General features: G+C 44.4%; 1 protein-coding gene across 2 annotated transcripts in view; it reads left to right on the forward strand.

Annotated features, from left to right (window-relative positions):
• GRAP2 (GRB2 related adaptor protein 2) overlaps window positions 1-21,600 on the forward strand; it is a 44,359-nt gene extending 22,759 nt beyond the window's left edge. Inside the window, exons 1-8 of one of the 2 annotated variants that reach the window (XM_068142494.1) lie at window positions 574-655; window positions 5,836-5,938; window positions 9,553-9,644; window positions 12,554-12,673; window positions 14,276-14,444; window positions 17,182-17,310; window positions 17,812-17,931; window positions 20,411-21,600. In XM_068142494.1, coding sequence (XP_067998595.1) covers window positions 597-655; window positions 5,836-5,938; window positions 9,553-9,644; window positions 12,554-12,673; window positions 14,276-14,444; window positions 17,182-17,310; window positions 17,812-17,931; window positions 20,411-20,590 — 972 coding nt within the window. In that variant the 5' untranslated portion in view covers window positions 574-596 and the 3' untranslated portion in view covers window positions 20,591-21,600. Of the gene's footprint in view, window positions 1-573; window positions 656-5,835; window positions 5,939-9,552; window positions 9,645-12,553; window positions 12,674-14,275; window positions 14,445-17,181; window positions 17,311-17,811; window positions 17,932-20,410 lie in introns of those variants that run through there. The other variant, XM_068142495.1, reaches the window with a different exon arrangement.
• The last annotated feature ends 1,118 nt before the right edge of the window (window positions 21,601-22,718 follow it).

Here is a 22,718-nt window from a genome sequence, read left to right on the forward strand (position 1 = left end):
CAGAAAGCGCATGGATGCCGAGAATTCATTTTGCTTTTGTGTTTCATACTTATCTTCTTTGAGCACTCCTTTTACATCTCAATAATCTGTCAGCCCTGAAGACATTCTGGCAGGCTTCCTGCTTCTGTTGTCTTAGAAAATAATTTTATTACATGTTTTCATGTCTTCACCTACTTGTTCCTCAAGATATGGTTTTCAACGGACTTCTTATGGTTTCTTATTTATCTTACCAGATCTATGCTCTTTTCTGTTTCCCTTATTTGGGTAGAACTTGCACTATTTAATATACAGTATCCTCCTTTATTCAGCTGTTAAACCAACCTGGGCTGAGGCAGCAGCAAAGGGCAGGTCCTTCTCAATTGACACCACCATTTTTAATATGCAGTGTACCAAATACTTCCAAAATCTGAGACAGATAATTGCCCATGACCCACTCTGTCCTGCAACAAACACTATTCTGTGCCTCTGCTTCTGTCCCCCATGCCCACTCCAAACTGTCCTCATCCACACATGTCAACCTGTTGCTGATGTGGCACACTGTCACTGCAGGGAGGAGCCTGATAAAGGCTGAGCTCTCCTTCTCTTCCTTCCCTTCGATGGTAACGTGCCTCCTGCTTTCTAGCAAAGTGCCAGAGGAGAGGAGAGCTGCTACAAGGTATGGGGCAAGTGTGGCTTTGAGACTTTATAGGGGGATCTGTGTGGGAAGGCTACTAAGGAGGAAAGGGGGGTTTGGAAGGAGAGGCAAGTACTGCGCAGTAAGGGAAGAGCAAGTGATCCCAGTGCCATCTTGTTTATCACCTTCAACAACAGCGCAGTGCTTTCACAGGACAGATCCCTGTGCCTCAGCCAAATCTGACCAGCTGGAAACCAAGGGAGGAGGTGGACAAACAGAAGGAGGTGTTTCCCCCCACCCTAGTCTACCACACCAACCCTTTCAGTGCAGCAAGGATTCAATTTTGCACTCACAATATTGTGCAGTATTGTGCCACTTTCTTTGGGGCTGCCGATGCACAGGCGTCCCATGGTGCTGCACAGCTCTACTCTGTCATGGCTACAAGTAGCACAGAAGATTGAGGTTCCCCAGGGAGACTGAGCACCCTCCCAGTCTGGGGCATTTCTTACCAACTACTGTTAGTTACAGAGCCCTGAAGGTTTGTTGGGTGGATTCAGTTCCTAGGGGGCTTTGTTTCATCTGCACACAGAGGCTCAGCCGAAGTGCTCTGCATCGCTCTGGATGGCAGGATAGCAAAGGCTTAAATGTGACAGCGCTGGACGTTTTGGTGCCTTGTTCTCCCTTATAAATTTTCCCCTCTTATCACTGGCAGTCAGTGGAGCTCCACCACTGCCTCCGTAACAAGAGGTTTGTGTTTTCGGACCGAAATATTCCCATGCCGCTTGTATGTGGCTAAGCTGCTGAAAACAGAACTTTTATCTACTACAGCTCTTCCAGATAGCAGGTTTCTTCTCCATTATTTCTGCTGAAATGTCATCTGGAGTGTCTGTACAGGTGTTCAGGGTTACATGCTGTCCCTGGTTGCTCATCAGTCCGATAGCTTGTTCTTGCAGAGCCAAACAAAGACAATTTAGCTCATGCTGTACATGTCTCAGTGCAAACCCTCACTGAATGGAGCTGCAGGCTGGGGTTGTTTGTGCTGCAGGCATAAAAATAAGAACTTTTGTTCTTATGGCTGCTTTAAGCAGCGGTGTTTTTGCAGCTATGCCCTCCTTCTGTGATGTTAATATGTGAGATTGACCAGGGCTTAGCCTGGGCAGTCCCTGAGTAGTAAACTCTTCACAGGTGGTGACCTCCTCTGGCATTGTTATTACCGAATTTTGACCCAACTATCGATGTTAAACTCTTTGGGATGCTGCTGTCAGACTCTGTTGCTTGCTGACATGATTTAGGCCTTGACTCTTTTCATCAACAGAGATGTGCTGATGTTCTTGCCCAGGGAATGGCATTCTGCCAAACTAAAATACCTACCTACTGCTCTCAAAGCCATGCAGCTTTTCACTTGTCCTTTTGTGACTGCTCTGCTGCGCCAGTCCCACAGAATTGCTGTAGCCTAACATCCCTTGGATCCACCTCATTACTATGGGGAGCCACAGAGAAAATTCACCTCCATGCAGAGAGCCAGTATGAAATGGAAGGTACTGGTCAACTCACAATGAGCACTGAAAAATCCTCCTTTGAACATTGCATAGACTTCATGCTAAATTCTGTACAAAGGTGATTTTCACATAGAACATTTTGCACAGTCTAAAATTGTCCTTGGTTACTAAAAAGCTTTAAAGAGTTGCACCAGGCTGTTAAAAGCAGCATCTGGCTCTGCCTGCCAACAGCAGTGCTGTCCTTTGGGATAAAAGGTGCTTGAGAAATGTAAGTTATGACAAGAAGAAAAAAAAATCCTGTCTCTCTGTGTTCTGGGGTGGTCCTTGACATCATAGACATGCAGAGAGGGAAAGAATGAGCCCCTCACTGGGGAGTTTTTGTGAGAGCCCAGCACTGGCCGCCATGCAGAGTGAGGATTCTCGAGTTACAGATGAAGGGAGGAACAGGATCAGAAATACTGAACTGATTCGAAGTTCAGCTGATGAAAAGTGGTAGGCTGGAGTTCAATGACAGGATTATTGGCTAATGTTGCTTTAGTTGTCTGGGGGGGGGGGGGAGGGGGAAGAGCTTAAGGCCACAGCATTACTGCATTGCTGATTTATCAACACAGCCAACACTGTGCATGGTATTTGAGACATTCTAAATCCAGCCACTGGCAATGAAAAGCACATTTAATCCATGTGTTAGATTGTTTGAAGAGGTCTCTGTCTCCTGGTCTCTCCCCATTGCTGAAATTTAAAAGAAGGTGAGAGAGGAGATTTTGACTGTTTCACAAACCTGTCTCCTTTGGAGGGGGGCAGATCTCCAACAGCATCTTTGACATTTCTCTCTCCTGTCTTGCCCCCTGCAGACAGAACCCCCACTGTCTTTTCTGTGACTAAGGGAGAAGAATCAAAAACAGGATTTGTATTTAAACAGTTCATTGTTTCTAAGTGTGTGGGGTTTTTCTCAAGCTGAGATTAATGCTCTGTATTTAGGAGTCATCTACGCTGTTGGCTCTGATCTCTCTGCAGCAGCCCACTGCTGCAAGATAAAACACTGAAAACGTCCCTAAGTAATTCTCCTTTAGTCTTTTTCTTCAGTTCTCTTCCATGAAAAATTATCATTTTTTTCTAGTTCCCTCCATGGTTAATTCCCCTCCAATTTAATATCCAAACACTCTTGTCAGTGCACAAGGGACTCGCGGCCTGTGGGAGGTTCTAGACTGACGTTCCAAAAACATTGGTGCAACAATAAACAGTTCTCAGATCAGGCCTGAGCTGCATCTGCAGACTTATACAATGCCTGGAATGAGAGAGGGGAAATCAGAGAGCAAACCTAGGCTGTATTTGCAAATCTGCACAGGTTCTCCAAAGTAAGAATTAAAAAGCAGTCACAGTAAACTCTTGGCAGAGAGAAAAGGGGTGAAAATGTTTGTAACAGCTGGAAAGCTGAAAACAGAATAAAGCATATTGCTAAAACAGAGTGTTAGATAGTTCAGTACTGATTTATACTGATAAAACCCTAAGGCATAGGGATGGAATAGTAGGCATATAGCATAGACAGCTGAGCTGGGTACTCCAACCTATATGGGATGCCTCAACACTGAAACAACGCCAATTGCTGTAGAATAGGTTCATGCTAAACGAGCTGTCCAAGGACTGCTAATACATTTGTCTTGGTGCCTCACAGCTCACATCAGTCACATGAATCCAAATTCACCTGCAAGCAGCAAAAAAAAAAAAAGTGCTAGCAGAATCCAAAAGGAAGCATGTGAAAACCTTTTTATAGTTAGAAATGAGATATAATAAATCTCAGAACTAATCTCCAGTGATCTTATGGCTCCTCTTGTAGATAACTTTATCTGGGTATCTTTAGTCAAGTGCAGAGGGACTCTGCAAGCAGGAAATACAGAACTTAATAAATAACTGCTTTACACAGTTAACACACACACACATAGAAGCTATCTGTGATTTAATGAAACATTAGGCTAAGCATTAGCATCCTCCTCACCTGCATAAAGGTACCTGGAGAGTCTTTAGCTGAGGTAGGCATCAATTGGAAGCGAAGAGTTGGCCTCCATGGTTGCTCTCTACCACCGGCTGGGTCAGGGCTGATGGCAGTGACTACTCAACTCAGTGGCTCCAAAGATCTATGACTAATCATCAGCTAGATTGTCTGTCCTGTCCATACCTCTTGTGGTGTCATTTTTCCTCTGAGATTTTATACCTTTCAGTGTTCATATTTCTCCTCTTGAATCCCTGGGGTACTGCTAGTACCCACTTCAACTGCCCTACCTCTTTAAGTAATTTTTGCCCTGCAAATTTTCTCCAAGCTCATTCTCAGCTGTTTCAGTCAAGTTGCACTGTATCAGAGCTGGGCCCTGGATCCTCAGTACACAGGTAACTAACTACCTGTAACATTCCTGTCAAAGGAGAAAGCTTTCAACAGATACTGCAGAGAAGGAGGGTTACAGTGGTCTCTTGATTTCAAAGTGACATAATTTTGGAGCCTGTTCAGTATCCAGAGTTAATATCTTGGAGATCTTGTCTCAGATTTAACAGGAGACAAGAAACAGCCCCCTTAACTGAGGTGGTTCATTGTTTCTTTCCAGGGCTTTATGGTTAAGAATGTTTTGGATTAGACAAGATGGCATCTTTTCAAGTCTGGACCTTTTTGTGAGAATTCAGATTAGATAATAGATCCTTTGGCTTCAGGGTCATTGTTACCAGATGAATCTAGTTGAGTAACCATAAGAACTACTTATATGTTGGAGCTGTCTGGTGGTCTCCACAAGCTGGGCTAGAAGAGCAGTTGCACTTGCTTAATGTGTCACTGCCTAGCTACTATTTGTCTTGTCACTGCCAGCCTCACTGCTAGGCTGCAGGGTTCATGAGCCAGCCATGGGAAATGAGTAACTCTCTTGATTATAGAGGTGGTCCTGTTGGGGTACGTCTGAGTTACATGAGCAGGAAGTGGTGAAAAGTGGAGCTCATGTTGCTACTTCCCCTGCCACATCTGCTCTGCTCATGTAAAGCAGGCTTTGGTTTGCAGGCAGTCTGGTATATCACAACCTCCTGGGTTACCAACACCAAGGCAGGACAAATGTGTGCCTTGAATTCGTCCGTGCTACAGACTCACTCTCTGTGTGCTCAAAAATAGAAGTAAAGCCTTTCTGCAAACAGTTTTTCATAGCTGACCGTTGTGGTCACTCCTGCTAAGACAGCACAGAGAAAAGAGCCTTTCAATCTGCAGTATTGTGGCCTTTCTCCAAGAAAAAAAAATACATATATATATATATATATTTATTGCAGGCTGTTTGTTTTGTTTGCAATTTGTTGTGATAGAGAGTAAGTCACTGCAGAGGGCAAATGTATTCTTCTGTTGCATGACAGTCACTTACTTTACTGGGAACTGTGACAGAATAGTGGCTGGTCCATCGAGAAGGTTTTTTTCCCTGTTACCAGATAATTTGTGTGCTGTATGCAAAAATTCTCCATGAGATTGCTGCAGAGAAAGAGATCTGTTGGGATAAGCATACACTATGGGTTGCTTGAACTGCTAGCTTGAGTTGATCAGAGCCTCTTGGCCATGCCATCTCTTCTACCAGCCGATGTCTTTCCATGTCTAGTAATTAATGTCTATCAATGATTGGTGCATCACAGCATTGCCTATAAGCTTTCCTAAGCTAGGCTCAGCCAGCCCAGAGCTCACAGGTGTTGACAAGCATATACTTCTTCCAGCTTTGCTCCACCAGCAAGCCACAGTATGGAAGCCATCGCCAAGTTTGATTTCAGTGCCTCTGGAGAGGATGAACTGAGCTTCCAGGCTGGGGATATGCTGAAGGTAAGTGCAGCCCCAGGCCTAAGCAAAAAAACATTTCTCAGTGTGCTGCCATATCTTTCTATGCTCCCATATGTCTTGACAAAATAAATGGAGACAGACATCTACAAACTGGGATACAAATGCAGGATACTCAACCCCTCTAGTTCAACCAACAATTTCCAGATCACTTGATTCCCTGTCCACTTCACTTGATTTTAGGTCCATAAATTATGGATTTAGTTGCCCCACAATCCTCCAGTAATCATCAAGGAAGGGTAAGTACTTTTGCTGGGGCAGCAATCCATTTCTGGAGGGTTCTGGCTGTTTTCATTTCACATCTGCTATATGGGTAGTCTAGGGTGACTACATTTAGGATGATTATGTCTAAAGGCAGGGAAGATTAGTATGGTCCAGAAAGATTGCTGTCTTCCTTATTTCCAGCTCTTAAACAGTTTAAAAGATAGTTATCATGCATCATAGAACTTATATCTGACTTTTCACTGTAAGTAATTACTGTTAGTTGCTGCAGGGCTTTAGGCAATTGCAAATAGAAGTTCATGAGATAGTCTGTTACACGTATAAAGGAAGAATTCAGGAGTTACTCAGCTAATAATTTTCTATAGTGTTTAGGAGTGAGGGGATGGCAGAAGTAAAATTGACCATATACAATACAGAACATGTGAGAATCTCTTTAAAATTGATTTGCATGTGTTATGGTAGAACAGTTCTTGTTAACCCTTCCAAAGTCCCATGCAGTTCCACCCTAACTGTTTATCCTCTAGTGTAGCTGTTCTGTTTTAATTGAAAATGCCTGAGTAAAACTCCTCTGTGAGGCTTTAAGTCTTCCAGTGTCCCAGTGGGATGATGTGGAACAATAGGATCCAAACCCTTATTTGGCATGGAGCCCTCACTATCTCACTGTGCAATACCAGCTATTCCAGTTAATAACCAGATACCGAGCCTCAGCCTTGCATCTTCTGTCACCACCATTTTCTATTTTACTGCCCTTTTTGTTCTTGAAGCTTAGACAGAGATGATGGCATCCAGAACTCATTAAGATCAAATATCTTTTTTTTCCCCAGAAAGCTATGAGGAGGTTCTGGAGAAATCACTGCCTCTGCTCCTAATTCTGCTCTCATTCCTAGTTCTTCCTTAGCTCAAAAGTAGTACCCGTGTTCCTTCTGTCCCTTGATCTTTACCTGCTATCTTCTTCCTCAAGAGACTGTAGTATCATCAAGTCCCTGGCTGGACTTGATGGCTGTTGGCTGGATCACTTTTCCTTCTGTTCTTCAATCTCCCTTCATGTAAAATCATTGTAAGATAGAGCTTTCTTTCAAAGTACCTTGGAATCTACTGATGAAAAGTGTTAAATAACACTACACATTGGTATTACTATTGGTTCTCATAGAGACTTCACTTCTAGAAAAGTCAGACTGCCTCTTGCTTTAACATCCTCGAGGTAAACAAAATAGCACCAAGCCACAGGACAGTAAATCAGCCTGAGCAACCTCTCTCTTCTGCCATACGCACACGTACATTCCTACCACGTCATGAGCCCCCTCCTGTTGCCTGCACAGGTTTGTGCAGGCTGTCTTCTGATTTCTAAGGGAGATAAGATGAACAGTATTGATGTAGAGATTATAAAACAGGAAACATGAGGCCCTCAACCAGCAGTGACAGGAAGAAATCCACACTCTCACACCCCCCACATCCTACCCTGAGAAGATGACACTCTGAGAGGAACCTGCAAGCCGTACTCCAAGAACCAGCAGGTGGGTCTTTCAGCAGAGCAGGGAGTAGCTACAATCCCCTTTGGCTGGCCACAACAACAAAACAGAGCCTTAATCAGGCACCCAGAGATGGGGAAAGCAGTGGCTATACAAGCAGGGAACTCCACACCTTTCTATTCCCCAGCCTTTCTATACCCAAACACAGAAGAAAGGTCTATGTGGCTGCAAGGCAATAGAGAATTGGCCCCAGAGACAGCAAGGGCCTGTTGCCAAAACCAAGCAGTTAGACTGTGTGTTAGGCTCCCAAAGCCATGAGATTGGCTTACAAAATAAGAATCATTATTGTTAACAACAGATTTTAAGTTAAGCCTTTTCCACTTGCTTTCTCCTTTTAAAACTGCAATGGCTCATGCTTTCAGGCTCCTCTCCAAAACCAGAGGGAAGAGAAACAGATTCTATTTCATAAAGCAGAATTCTGTCCCAGGAATTGGAATGTCAGACCAAATACCACAGACCCCAACATCTGCAGTAAAATCACAATGCAGTTGTTTCTCTGTCCTCTCTCTAGCTTAGGGCTGTATCAGGGACTGTCAGACATGAAGCAATGATTAGGACATTTCCTGGTCAGTAGTAAAGTCCCTAAGGACCATAACAGTCAACATTAATGTGAGCACACTTGAAGCTGCTCTAGTGCATGTCATGGACTTGCTTCCTACTGTCCTACAATCTCTTCAGTGTAATAATAACTTTTAAATACTTTTTGCCTCCTTCTTTTATCTGCCTTGGCAAAGATCAGGCCAGCTGAAGACTTAGCCCACCAAATACTTTCCTGCAAAATGACATGTGAGAGCACATAGTAACATCTATGCAGTCATAATGAACAGAGAGGGAGAGATTCCTCCATACCCATACACGTCAGAGAAGTTTTCACAGGTTTAGCTCTTTTTTTTCCTCCCTTGTGAAGCTGAGATGTTCCTGTACCAACTATTAAAAGCAGCATAGAGAATTCCTTAAACCCTTACTAAGTCCTTCAGAGATTAATTTCACAGACATCAGAGACATGCAGATGGCATCCCTAGCCACCTAGAAAGGCATTCAGATGAAGGGATGACGTCAAGAAGCAGTCCCTCTAATTCTACTCAGCCTTCCTTATTGCTTTGTTTTCTCTGAAGCAGTCATCAGCCACTAACCTTGCTGTACAGTGGATGGGAAGGAGAGCACACGTGGAGTTCTATTCTATTCTCAGGTGGCCAAGAAGGCAAACAGCATCCTGGCCTGTATCAGGAATAATGTGGCCAGCAGAAGTAGGGCAGTGATTGTGCCCCTGTGCTTGGCACTGGTGAGGTTCAGTTTTGTACCACTCACTTCCTGGAGCATGTCCAAAGAAGGGCAATAAAATTGGTGAAGAGTCTGGAGAACAAGTCTTACAAGGAGCAGCTGAGGGAACTGGGGTTGTTTACTCTGGAAAAGAAGAGGCTAAGGGGAGACCTCATTGCGCTCCATGACTACCTGAAAGGAGGCTGTAGTGAGGTGAGGGTTGGTCTCTTCTCTCTGGTATCAGATGATAGCATGAGAGGGAATGGCCTGAAATTGTGCCAGGGGAGGTTTACGTTGGATATTAGGAAACATTACTGAAAGAGTAGTCAGGCATTGGAGTAGGCTGCCCATGGAGGTGGTGGAGTCACCATCTCTGAAGTTCTTCAAGAAATGTGTGGACATGGCACTTCAGGACATGGTTTAATGGCCATGGTGGTCTTAGGTTGAAGGTTGGACTCAATGATCTTAGAGGTCTTTTCCAACCAAAACAATTCTATGAATCTAACAAATTCTATGTTTCTGCCAGATTCTTGGTTACTTTTGCCTTCCTGAGGAGATGATCTTATTCCATCCATCTCTCCATTGCAGGTTTTGAGCTCCCAGGAAGAGTGGTACAAGGCTGAGCTCAGAAGTCAAGAGGGATACGTTCCCAAGAATTTCATTGATTTTCATGTCCCTCCGTAAGTGTCTTGGAAACTGTGTGCACCACCACTACACATTTCCAGAGTGTTGTCAAGAGCATGTGTATGTGTTTGTGTGTGTGTGCATGGAGGAAGACATGGCAGAGAAAGGTTCTAGGACGCTGCAATTTAAGGCTGGCAAGGATTGTCATAACGCTACATGCCATCCCTGTTCTTTCAGAGCTGAATGGTTCCCAGCGCTCTCTATCACAACCAAATGACTCCTTTGTTGCCGTAGCTCAGAGGGATGTTGCTGGGATGTGGCAGGAACTGCATTTAGGTCTCCTTGGACAGAAGAATAGTCATGATGTGAAGTCCTGGCAACAGAGAAAAAGGCTGAGCACAAAAAGGAAGAGCAAGAGACCTCTCTCAAAAAGCATTTTAAAAATGTAATTCCCTCCTGCCCGGCTCCAAATTCCATTAACTCCCCATTCCCCAGCCGGCCATGGGCGTCCTCCACACACGCCCCACACAGCTCCAGTGCGTGTCGGTTTCTCTCGCTACACTAGAGGTCAGTGCAGCGCCACACGAAAAGTGCCAGCGGGGCTTACTCGGGGACTGCCAAGGGGGGCTAGACACCCCCACTCTTCACACACACGTCTCCACGTTTGGTGACTGCACACCCAAATCCAGATCTGACCAAGGACAGCCGTACTTTCGTTCCTCTCTTCCCACTGAGTAGGTGGCACTGTGCTTTCAGAAAGGACTGATAGGTGTTTAAATGCATGATAAATGTGCTGTCCAGCCCTGTGCCGTAAATATGACCACGGATGGCATTTTTACAACCTTTTCCTTTCAGCTGGCAGAAATGCTCCCTGAAGCCACTCTGATTGTCCTGTTCTTAAAAAGTGCTGCAGCATTTCGGGAGCCAACAGGCAGAGCATGCTCCAAGCCCAGTACTGTTAGCTACAACAAACTGGTGCCCTGAGCAAGCAAATTTGGGAGGGTTGTGGTGGGTTGAAAATTCCCCCCAATGTTACATTTGCCAGACCAGCCCAGTTGGAAGCAAATGAAGCTTTATTTATAAGCAAAACTGCAATCTGCAATGAATATGTACAAAATACACAATATTTACATATATTTAGAATTTATAAACAGCACAAGAACCCCTGGCCAAAAACCAGGGGAGCTAATAGCTCCTCCACTCCCTGTTCCCCTCACTTACCCCCCTGGACACAAAGGGACAAGAGAGAGACCAGAGAGATGTTAGAACTCAGCCAAAACAATGCAGCCAAGATCAAGCAGAAGCACAAAATTAGCATCTCCCAGAGCAAGGAAAGCAAAGATTGTTTACCAAACTAATTCTTATGGTAGCTCTCTCTCCAATGGGATTCTTTAGAACTGTAATAATTTTTCCTTTTTACACCCAATAGTGGTTTATTTACATTCTCCTACTTTCTGTTCAAGATCTGTGGGCAATTTTAAAGGTACAGCCTAAAACTAGGGTACAGGAGATTTGAGGGTACAAATAAGTGCCACTGTCCCCTTTGGAGGTGGCACTTACTGGTCTTTTTGGACATAAAACAGCTTGCTTGGCTGAGATGAAGGACAATATTAGTTTGCTGTGCAAATACAGCCTGGTACTTTTGGGCCTCAGGGGGACAGGATCTCCCGGTCGGTTGTTCTTGTTCGCTCTTTCACAGGGCTGTGGCACCACGCAGGGTCACGAGCAGCTTCATTTTTTCACACATGTTTTTCTTATGATGCTTTCTCTGTGCCAGAGCTGTGAAGAAACATTTCCACTTTGATGCTTTTCTAGGAGTAGGTGGTCTGCATTTCAGGGCAGTTCAGGCCAGGTGCAAAACCCAGATGTAAGGGAAAAAGCTGTCTCCTCCTTTTGATGGGCAAATTTTTCCCTTCTTTATCATGTCAGGTAATCACTGAGACCAGATATCAATGCTGATTAAAGTCTGACTTGCCTTTGCTAATGATACATAGGTAAACTGTGATGGTAGTAAGGAAAAGTACAATGAAACTCAGGAGTGGAAATGGTGGAGCTTATGAAATTATCTGTCCTTAATTTTAATGCACTACAGGCAATTAAGCATTATATATAGAACCATAGAACCATAGAATGGTCTGGGTTGGAAGGGACCTCCAAAGGTCATCTAGTCCAACCCCCTCCGCAGTCAGCATCCTCAACTAGATCAGGTTGCCCAGAGCCCTGTCGAGCCTCACTTTGAATATCTCCACATAAAAGCAGAATACTGCAGACTGTAGATCTTATTAGCTGTGGAGTGGACACATATAAGTGTATGGGACTGATTTTTTTTCTCTAGTGAAAAATTCCTACTGGCACTGTGTTGTTTCATTCTTTATGGTGAGTTCCTCAGCATTTGTCCAGTGCCTCATACTATTGTTTGGATAGATTTACATAAGGGTGTTTATGTATTCTGTGTTTCTGCAGTATTGTGGTATTGCAGTTCTGGCAGGGACCAGTTTATTAATACTTAAAACTTCATGGCTTGCTTCTGCTAAGAATTTATGTGCTTCCCTTGCAATATATCCATCACAGTCCAGTCATTTTCAATCGGTTTGCTAAAAACATTTTGATGAATATGTCTGAGAGTGTATAAATATGAACACATTTGTGATTTAAAATTTCTTTGACTAACACCTTACTGTACCTGTAATTACAGTTTCAGCTGAGTGTTCCTTCTTGGCAAGCAAAAGCTTACATTGTTCTCTTCGCATCTGCCTGCTTTTACTGCTCAAAGAAAATGGTCTGCACCCATCGAAACCTTGTACCTGAGCCTGCACATGGGCCACTGGGAGTAGTCATGTGGGCTCTTCTGATCCTTTTGTTTTGCCTTTCCTCCACCCTTCTTATTCATGTTCTTTCTCCTTACCCTCTACTTTTTTGTTCTTCACCTCAATTCACATTCCTTATTCACATCTCCATTTGACAGCTGGTTCAATGAGAGGATATCCCGCCACGAAGCAGAGAACATCCTCATGAGTAAAGGAGTTGGCTCCTTCGTTGTTCGAGCCAGTCAGAACTCTCATGGTGACTTCTCCATCTCTGTCAGGTATCTTATTCTCACCACATTTTCCTGCTATTTTTGTCCCTAGTCTCTTCTTGACAGCATTCCTAATGCGACGTAGCCTCTTGGGAGGTTTGCATGCTGCCAATTGCTGGCAGCGCTGCTGCTGTGAATGAGAACAAATTAGGCATCTGATTCCCAACTGTTTCTGCCTCTTTTCAAGTGACACAGTGAATGCCCCATTTCAAACTTTCATCCTCTGGTGACCTCCTTCTCTGAAAGAGCTGCAGCAAAGCAGAGTGGTACACAGGATGTCTCCTGCAGTGCAAAACATGTGCCTTCCATTTGTTTTAATTCCCTGGCAGCTCTGGTTACTGAATCCAAGAATTCCAATACTGCCCATTAAGAGATGACTATTGCATTGTTAATTTATTTCCCACAGGTCACTAAGCAGCTATTAGACAGAAACGGCATTTAGTTGCTTGCACCCCAGCTGCATTTCAGCAACTTACTGTAGCCTAGCCCTTCTCAGAGCATTTGCTTCAAAGCAGAGTTCTTAAATGATGGTTTCCCAAATTTCAGTCAAACAATTGATAACCAGTTTTAAACTAGAGTCTTTTTCCAGGCAGTGTGCACAGTCAGGCTTCTTCTCTGTGCCTGAGGTCAAGTAATACAGCAGAGCTTAGATCCATAGGGCTAAACCCTCTTCACCCTACGAACAGAAGTATTCAAGCAGCTCACTGCAAATGGTTCCCTGTCCACTCTGTCTCCCTAAGAACGGCCCTAGGGGAGGGCTTTTTGGTTTAGACCAAAACCATGCTAACAGCTTGTGTGACTATAGCACTCCAGGATGGCACTCAGTCCCTACCTGGTCCCTCTTTAGTTTATTTGTGCAGAGGTGGCCCCTGAGACAAGTGGTTCGAGCTCCTATAGTTACACGAAGAGGTGAGTACCAGACCCAGATCACATTTGGTGCAAAGAGGACTTGTCCAAATCAGACAAGAGGTGAAGAATTTCGGAGGAGAAGCAGGGACAGAAGGTTGAGACTGTTAATTTGGTTTGTAACAGCAACTAATAAGTCCTTTTCTTTTTTATCTCTTGTGTGACCAGTAGTAAATGAGTTTTACACTAGATATTATATAACTATAAGGCTCAGTGTATGGCTCCATTTGACTCTGTGAATGTAGTGGTGATGCCTATGACGTGAAAAGGTATAATACATCTCTTGCAGTCAATGGAAAGGGGATGTTAACAGGAACCTGCAAAGGCTAGTGATAGACTACAACTACACCTTTGTTTTCCCTACAAAGAACAGAATGAAGCTATTAGCTATTAGTGGCCCTGAAAGCTCCTCCAGCCCTTATTTGAAAGGAGAGGCTTTAAAACCCTGTGCTTTGTTCTGATAGTGCTTTGTGTCTGAGCAGCCTGCAGCACTCTTTGTTTGTAACACGAGTAGTCTTTTGAAATAGAGCCATATCTAGGTCTAGCACATACAAGGACCACCATTGCTTCTCTTTCCGGAAGTCTAGATTTGTCCAAACAAGACACTTTGGTATCCTTCTGGGAAGAAAAAAAAATGTAAAAAGCTCTTTCAACAAAGGTAAAAGTGCAGTCTGGTTGATCTCTTACTTTTCCAATTGGATCCAGGCATGAAGATGATGTGCAACATTTCAAAGTGATGAGGGATTCAAAGGGTAGCTATTACTTGTGGACAGAGAAATTCCACTCACTAAACAAGCTGGTGGACTACTACAAGACAACTTCCATCTCCAGGCAGAAGCAGATCTTCCTGAAGGACAACAGCCAAGAAGAGAAGGTAAACACAAACTATCCATAGGGGCTTTTCAGTAAGAAATCTTTCAGTGGAAGGAATTCAGTCCACAAGAATGGTGTAGGGAGAGCCTGGTTTTGGAAACCCAGTCCCATCCCTACAGTGGTAGGCCCTGCCCTGCAGGTTTTTAGTGGATTCAGTGGTGTGTGCAGTTACATAACTGAGCTGAGTTTTCTGATTCTGTTTTGGATAGCAACAGGCAGTGCTGCAAATCTGTATAGAGGTGATCTGCTAAAGCGGTGCTAAGGCCCCAGAGCTGAAAGTCTGAGCTGCCTTACACATCCAAGGGAAGCAGGACCTACCTTGTAGACATAAGGGCAGGTACACAGGTGACTGGTAGGTTGTGTCTGAAAAAAATTGGAGTCTTATTTCCTAGTGTCCTTGACTTCACACAGAGTGTAGCTGTTAGTACAGTTGAAAGGTTGTCTGCTCAGAAGAATCATTCATCTTCTCTTATCAAGTAACACAGTAAAGGAGTTTGGAGGAATCGAGGGCAGAACCTGGAGCAGTAGCTGGTAGGAACAGAAAGTACTCCTGAGAAGAACGTAGCAGATATGTGAACAAGATGTGCATTCAAGGAAAACAGAGTTAGATGTTTGAGAAGGCAGGGGAAACCTAGTCCAGTGAATGCCTGGGTTTGTGCCAGGGAGCAAGCAAATTATATAGTAGAGACTGCTGTGCACTGCACACACAGTGCTGGGAGTGAACATGCCTGGTCAGTCCGGTAACCTAAGTCCTGCTTTATGGGGAAACGGATTCCAGTGTTAAATTACCAGGATGTGCAGGTAGAGGCAAGGCACAAAGTATGTGACTTGCTCACTGCAGCAGTTCAGTTTTATAGGCTGCTTGTGGGTCGTTCTTGGCTGGCTTCAAAAGAGAGATGTATTTTTCAGTCTGAAGAAGGGGCTTGTGCTGCCTCCTTCTAGACCACTTACACAGAGCTTTTAAAATGTATTAGTAAGGTATAAAGCAGAGGCTGTGGGACCTATGAGAGAGATCACAGCAAAGAATTGTCTGGGGAAGGAGAAAGGAAGGCTCTCTGCGTGTATATCGAGGCCAAGGGAGCTGGGGTTGTTTAGCCTGGAGAAGAGGAGGCTCAGGGGAGACCTTATTGCCTTCTACAGCTAACTGAAGGGTGGTTGTAGCCAGGTGGGGGTTGGTCTCTTCTCCCAGGCAACCAGCAGCAGAACAAGAGGACACAGTCCCAAGCTGTACCAGGGGAAGTTTAGGCTGGAGGTGAGGAGAAAGCTCTTCACAGAAATAGTTATTGGCCGTGGGAATGGGCTGCCCAGGGAGGTGGTGGAGTCACCATCCCTTGAGGTGTTCAAAAAAGGATTAGGCATGGCACTTGAAGTTTAGTTAGTCATGAGGTGCTGAGTGACAGGTTGGACTTGATGATCTCTGAGGTCTTTTCCAACCTTACTGATTCTATGATTCTATATCAGTGAAACAACCTGTTTGTCAGCCAGCTGTGAGCAGGAAGGGAAGAGAACAGCATTTGCTCCAAGATGGAGACAGACAAATAAAGGAACAGGAGTCAAGTTTGAGCTGGCAAACACTCTGCACATTTGTTATGGTGATGGGCTCAGCAGGGCACATTTAGCACTTGTCACAGTGGGATTTCTGTTCACTATTAAATTTTCTAGATGCTACAGCCATATCATAAAATTAAAGCAATATACAGATATCAGTGCAGAGGCAAAGGAAGTCTGTGGGCATTATTTCCAAAAAAAGCTTGGCACCTGTGCCAGTCCTGACAAAAGCAGCCACATTTTCAGCCTGGCACTTCCCATTGCTACCCACTCTTCAGATGGAGAATGTTTATGACAAAGGTCTAAAATATGGGATTCCTTATTTGTTCTTCTGTTCTGAGGGACAGGAACTTTCCTTTGGAAAAGCCTATAGAGGGTAGTGGTAGTGATCAGTGTGCCATGATTGGGCTGAGGTCAGTTGTATGAGGTTCAACAAAGCCAAGTACTAGGTCCTGCACTTGGGTCACAACAACCCTGTGCAACTCTACAGGCTTGGGGCAGAGTAGCTGGAAAGTTGCCCAGAAGAAGAGGACCTGGGGGTGCTGGCTGACAGCCAGCTGAACATGAGCTGGCAGTGTGCCCAGGTGGACAAGATGGCCAACAGCATCCTGGCTTGCAAGAGTAGGGAAGTGATCATGGCCCTGTACTCGGCACTGGTGAGATCACACCTCAAATACTGGGTTCAGCTTTGGGCCCCTCACTACAAAAAGAACATTGAGTTGATGGAGTGTCCAAAGAAGGGCAGCAATGCTGGTGAAGGGTCTGGAGAACAAGTCTTATGAGGAGAAGCTTATTGCTCTCTACAACTACCTGAAAGGAAAGTGTAGCGAGGTGGGATGGGTCTCTTCTTCCAGATAACAAGCAATAGGATGAAAGGAAATAGCCCAAAGTTGCACCAGGGAAGATTTATGTTGGATATTAGGAAAAAACTCTTTACTGAAACAGTGGTCAGGCATTGGAACAGGTTGCCCAGGGAGGTGGTGGAGTCATCATCCATGAAGGTATTCAAAAATGTATAGACAGGGCACTTAGGGACATGGTTTAGTGGGTATAGTGGTGTTGGGTTGACAGTTGGACTCTATCTCAGAGGTCTTTACTACCCTTAATGATTCTATGATTGCTAAACTTCAGTCAAGGATGTGGTGGGAAGCAAAACCTGACCTCACCTTTGTGATCTCTTCTTCCATCAGGAGAGGCGTGGTGGAAGCCTGGAATGGACGGGCCGGGAAGGATTCTACCTGGGCGGAGCAGCTGGAGATCATTCTTCCATGTCCAAGAGATATGTAGAGCATCCTATCCCCATGCTGCAGCAGCAACAGGTAGTACCAGGAACGAGGGCTGCAACATCCAAGCCAGGCATATCAAATGTTGGTGTTAATTGCTTGGTAGCAACTGAATAGGCACTTGGCCAAAATTCTGCCCCCTTGAACCTGTCTTAGGAGGCAGATTCAGTTAGGTATTTGTACGGGAGTAGTAGCCATGATGGTGTTGGCCTGGGGAACTCATTGATGGGTAATAAATATGTGGGCTTTTGCTTAGGTCTGTGATCCATGACTCATCCATGGTCCTATCACTGGGAATCAAGGAGTATTCAAGGAGAGTTTTTGAGGGCTCCATCCCAAAAAGTGGTAAACAAGGAACGCTGTAGCGTTCTTGCTTTGCTTTGCAGGACTGCAGCATAGGGACTGTATTTAAAGTAGACAGCAGAGATGATTTACTTGAGGGTTACACTTGACTCCCTGGCCACCAATGACTCTTAAAGTCTCTCATTTATACACTTCAGCATATCTGTGACTTTTCTTTTGCTGTTTTCTTTCTAGGATAGATATGGTGGGAGTCTGGACAGGAAAGATGAGCTGCATGGAATAAGGGATCACGGCCAGGGAAGTGCATCAGCTATGCAGAGAAGACACACAGACCCACCACACCATCAGACACCGGTAGGTGATGTATCTGGAAGGCCCTATCTGCCCAACTGAACATGTCTCTTAGCAATGGCCAGGCAATCTGAACAGTGTCAGCTGCACAGAGGTTGCATGATGAATCATGAATTAACCCTGATGGAACGTGTCTTAGAAAACGTTTCTGAGTCTTAAGACTCTATCCTAGGCACTTGAATTTGCTTCTGGAGTACTCTGAGGGTAGGACTACAGTGTTATCTGAGCATGTTCTAGTTCTGCTCTTAAGGTCAGTCTTAGTTAACATGCAGACTTAGTAGAAGGAACTGAGCAAAGCAGGCATCTGGGGCATGGTGAACAAGCCCAGGATCACCTATGAATTTGAATCAAGCATGAGTCCAGTTCAGCAGAGGACATTTCTGCAAACCTAATGATCTTTCCTAGAATGCAAGGGACTATCAAGTGTCTTTGCCATTACAGCCAGGCCTTCCTAAACTTGTAGCCTAGGAAGTACAGCATGATAGATGTACAATAATATTTTGAAGTCCTATGGAGAGTTGCCTTATGATACTGTGCCATGCTGCAGGGCTTCTTCTGTCTCCAATGCACTTGTAGTCAGACTGTCTCTTCTGCTACCTTTGAGAAAACCTGTCATTACTCACCTCTACTTGTTTGCACCTGGCACATCCTTTTGGATTTACAGTCATCAAAGTGGGACTCACCTTCCTGTAATCATTATCTGACAGAGCATCATAGCACAGTGGCTGTGGGCATGATCCAGATATGTTTCTGCAGACACCTCAAACTGCCTTCTTACCTGGATCCATACCTGACAGTTGACCTTAAATAACCACCTGCTCTGCAAATTCCCACTATGTGAACTCCTATGTAGAACATGGTCTCTCTCTTTGCTTCAACCTGTGATTCCACTGCCAACTCCAAAGTATTTCTCTGTCACCTGCTAGTGTTGTGACCTGAGGTGTGCTCTTCTGTGAGGGAATGAACAGTACAGCCCAGAACAACCAGAGAACTGAGATCCAAGGAGAGAAGGAAATGACATCAGACCCTTCTCAAGTGTGAGACAAAGAGGACAGATTGGATTAGGAAATTTGGAACAAACCGAGAAAAATGGACATGTCTTTTTTTGACAAAAACATCAAACCTTCATTGTAATCCAGCTCAAAATACAATGGCTTTTATGCATCAGAGGCTGTGGCAATGACTAACAACAAGCCCTTGCCTGTCACACCTCATTAGTGATCCAGAAGCCACAAATCCAATTATAGGAAGGTCTATATATCCAGCCAAATAACTAGGAGCCATGTCTGAGCAGGGCCCTGAATGAAAGATTCAGCAAAAGTTAGTCTGTCTTCAAACAGATCTCTCCTCCTGTGCCCCAAAAATATACCTTGCAAATTGCCCGTGCCCCATTGTGCATGTGCCAACGACTTCCCATAAAAGAAGCTCATCCTGTGTCCTTTAAAATCTAGTTTCCAGTAAAAGTGGGTAATTGACTGCAAAGTCTCTTATGGTGTTCTCAAATGGAAAAAAAAATATATATCTGACCCTACTGCTCATTGAAGTACAAACCCAAAATCAACTGACACACCCAAACAGTTCCTAAATCCTTTTGTTTTCACAGGGCTGACCTCGGGGAGGGTTCAAATAAGGCTTAACACCCTCCCCTATGCCAAAGGAGTGCCTGAAAGAGCAAATACCATTCTTTACAATGTTTACTAGACTGGTCTGTGTGCAGGCTCTCTTGATCCTTCCAAAGACACCTTTTTATACCCATACCAGCACCACCTCATCTCCTCAGAGTCGTTTGCTTGTAGCTTACAGCTCAGCAGGACTCTGTGTCATAGAACCAATAAGGTTGGAAGAGGCCTCAAAGATCACCAAGTCCAACCTGTCGCCCAAGACCTCATGACGACTAAACCATGGCACCAAGTGCCACGTCCAATCCCCTCTTGAACACCTCCAGGGATGGTGACTCCACCACCTCCCTGGGCAGCACACTCCAACGGCTAACAACTCTCCCTGTGAAGAACTTTCCCCTCACCTCAAGCCTAAACTTCCCCTGGCACAGCTTGAGACTGTGTCCCCTTGTTCTGGTGCTGATTGCCTGGGAGAAGAGACCAACTGCCTCCTGTCTACAACCTACCTTCTCTGTGCTCACATAACTGGCTTCAAACATGGCCCCCACAGCTGATCTCACAGGACAGAGTAGGCAGAGCCTTAGGAACACTATTTCCTGAAGAGCTGCTCTCAGTCTGACTTTTCACCTCATGATGAACATACTGAGGCTGCTGGGAACCCAGGCACCATGCCTCAGTCATCCCAGTAAATCAGTCCCTGCCTACTGGTATCTTGGCTGCTTCCTGATTTAATTTCCAAATGGTCTCAGTTTCAGCCTTGCTTGTCCCTCTTAGTGAACATACATAGTGAAGAAGGGTGACAGGAGGATGACCTTCAAGACTTCTGGCTCAGTGTTCCCTGCCTGTCTCTATCTCCTTTCCAGCGAACACTCTGGGTGCGTGCCTTGTACGACTTCGACGCTATGGAGCACGACGAGCTGGGCTTCCGCAGCGGAGACATAGTAGAGGTCCTGGACAGCTCCAACCCATCGTGGTGGAAAGGACGTCTGCGTGGGGAACTGGGTCTCTTCCCTGCCAACTATGTCACACCAGTGCTCCTGTGAGGGCACAGAATGCCCCAGAGGGCTGTACTGGAGCTGCTTTTCTGCCATGCCAGGGACAGAGAGGGAGTGCATCTTCCCTTGCCCTCAGGACAAAAGATATTTTTGTTGTGTCTTAATTTATTGTCAGTTGGTCTTTTGAAATGTTGGTATGAAAAGGAACCCTTTTAAGAGGATAGGAATTTTTTCCCCTTTAACATCCATAAAATGAGGGGGAGTAAAAATCTTGTATTATTCCTTGAGACCTTGCTGGATCTTCCCTGCTCTATCACTTCTTTGGCTAAGTATTGATAACATCCTGCAATTAGGTTTGTTCTGTGAAATGCACTTCGGACAAGTCAGGCTTCAGGTAGCCCTACCTCTACTTCTTGGATGTGGCAGCATTCACAGTCTCTTCAGACTCTATTTCACCTGTCTTACAGAGGCAAGAGAAACAGTGAATTAAATTATCCCTGGTAATTGCATTAATCCTTCAGGTGGGGAAGAAAAATGAGTCAGTCTTATGCTGAGGTGCAAAGCAACCTTGACTTTTCTAAAGAAGCTGGCTTAGCTCTCTCGTACTTTCTGTGAGTATGGACTGTATGGACACAGCAGTTGAAGAGAAAGGATCCCATAAGCTTTTCTCCAAATGAAACAGTGGTAAGACATGGGATGGTAAGAAGCTACTTTCTTTGCTTCTTTCTGATAGTCCTGCTGTTCTTTCTGCACACTACCACCACAACTTGTCCCATTTCAAGCTGTTCTCTGAGGTACCTAGACTTCTGTTAGACATCCTGGTTAGAACAGGTCAGACTGTTCAACTAAATGAGTATCCACAGGCCTGGATAACAATGAATGTTCCTCACTGGTTCCTTTTGTAAAACTGAGCTGGGGAGGTGTTGGAGAGAAGAGGTTTTTCTGGTTTGAAGGTAGAAGTTCTTTCCCTGAGAACCTTGGGTATTCATGATGACTTGCTAGTAGAATGCCTCAAGCTGTTACTTCACAGTATGTAGAGAATAAACTTGTGGCCATCAGATAGTCTGTTCACTGTTTCACTCTCTCTGATCCTTTTGGATGAAACAAAAAACAAAGGTAAATGAATAGGTTTTCAAATCATTGCTGAAGGAATGCCCAGATGTGATACCAATATACTGCAAGTGCACATTAAAAATGATTCATACCCTGTGAAGGAGACACTGCTGCATAACCACCACTCAGGCAAGTGGAAATTAAACAAGCTGCCTGAATTTCTCACAAAATGTGGGACCTTGGCAATCAGCAAGGAAGTGATGGTTTATCACTAGTGGGAAAGAAAGAAAAGGCAAGTGAGAAACTACAAACAAATAAGAAAAACCAGCAAGAAAAGAAATGTTCTTATCTTTTGTTAGGCCCAGTGGGAGAAAAATAATCCAGGAAATATGTTCTTGGTAAGCTTAAGTTCAATGTAAGTTGTCTAAATAAAGCTGCAAGAGTTTTAGCAGAAAGAACCCATTGTCAAAATTTTGAGAGAACTCCACCAAAAGCAGATGATTAATGAGTGAAGTAAAATGAGAGTCATTGACAAGGCGTATGAGCTCCAAATAGAATAGAAATCTTGGAAAGACAGTAAAAGCTTAGCTCCACTAGCTACCGGGGGGGTCAGGAAATGGAGAGATACCATATGACTGGACTGGACCTGGCTCTTTTCTCTTGGGAGAGCTCTATTCTGGACCTTCAGCATCTCCTTTTGAAGTGAAGTCCATGAGGCTTCTTTTGGAACAAGTTTAATGATCATTGGGTTGATGTGAGAGGACAACCTCAGTGACTCCACAGTCTGAAGAGGATTTTGTTGTGATTCACTCTCTTTTAGCCTGCTGTTTTGGTTTTGCCAAGGTAATATAAAAGCTCAAAGAGAGAGAGTTAACATTCAGTGAGAGTATTAAGACCAGGGAAAGATGGGAGCAAAATAACCCCAGAAACCAGCAAAGGCAGAGGAGGAAAATGAATGATTAATCTTTTGTGTTCAGGTCTGTCTGAGCAGAAGAAATAGGTTTGCCCTTACACCCACCATGTCAAATCATCTTTCCATTTTTTTTTGTTTTTATTAGTTACTTTTAAAATTAGAAGCAATGTATCCTTTTCCTTCCCTCACCACTCTAAAGACCCTCTTGGT

The sequence above is a fragment of the Melanerpes formicivorus genome, unplaced genomic scaffold (assembly GCF_026170545.1).
Source record: "Melanerpes formicivorus ecotype bairdi unplaced genomic scaffold, bMelFor1.0.p_v2 SCAF_8, whole genome shotgun sequence".
NCBI classification, from domain to species: domain Eukaryota; kingdom Metazoa; phylum Chordata; class Aves; order Piciformes; family Picidae; genus Melanerpes; species Melanerpes formicivorus.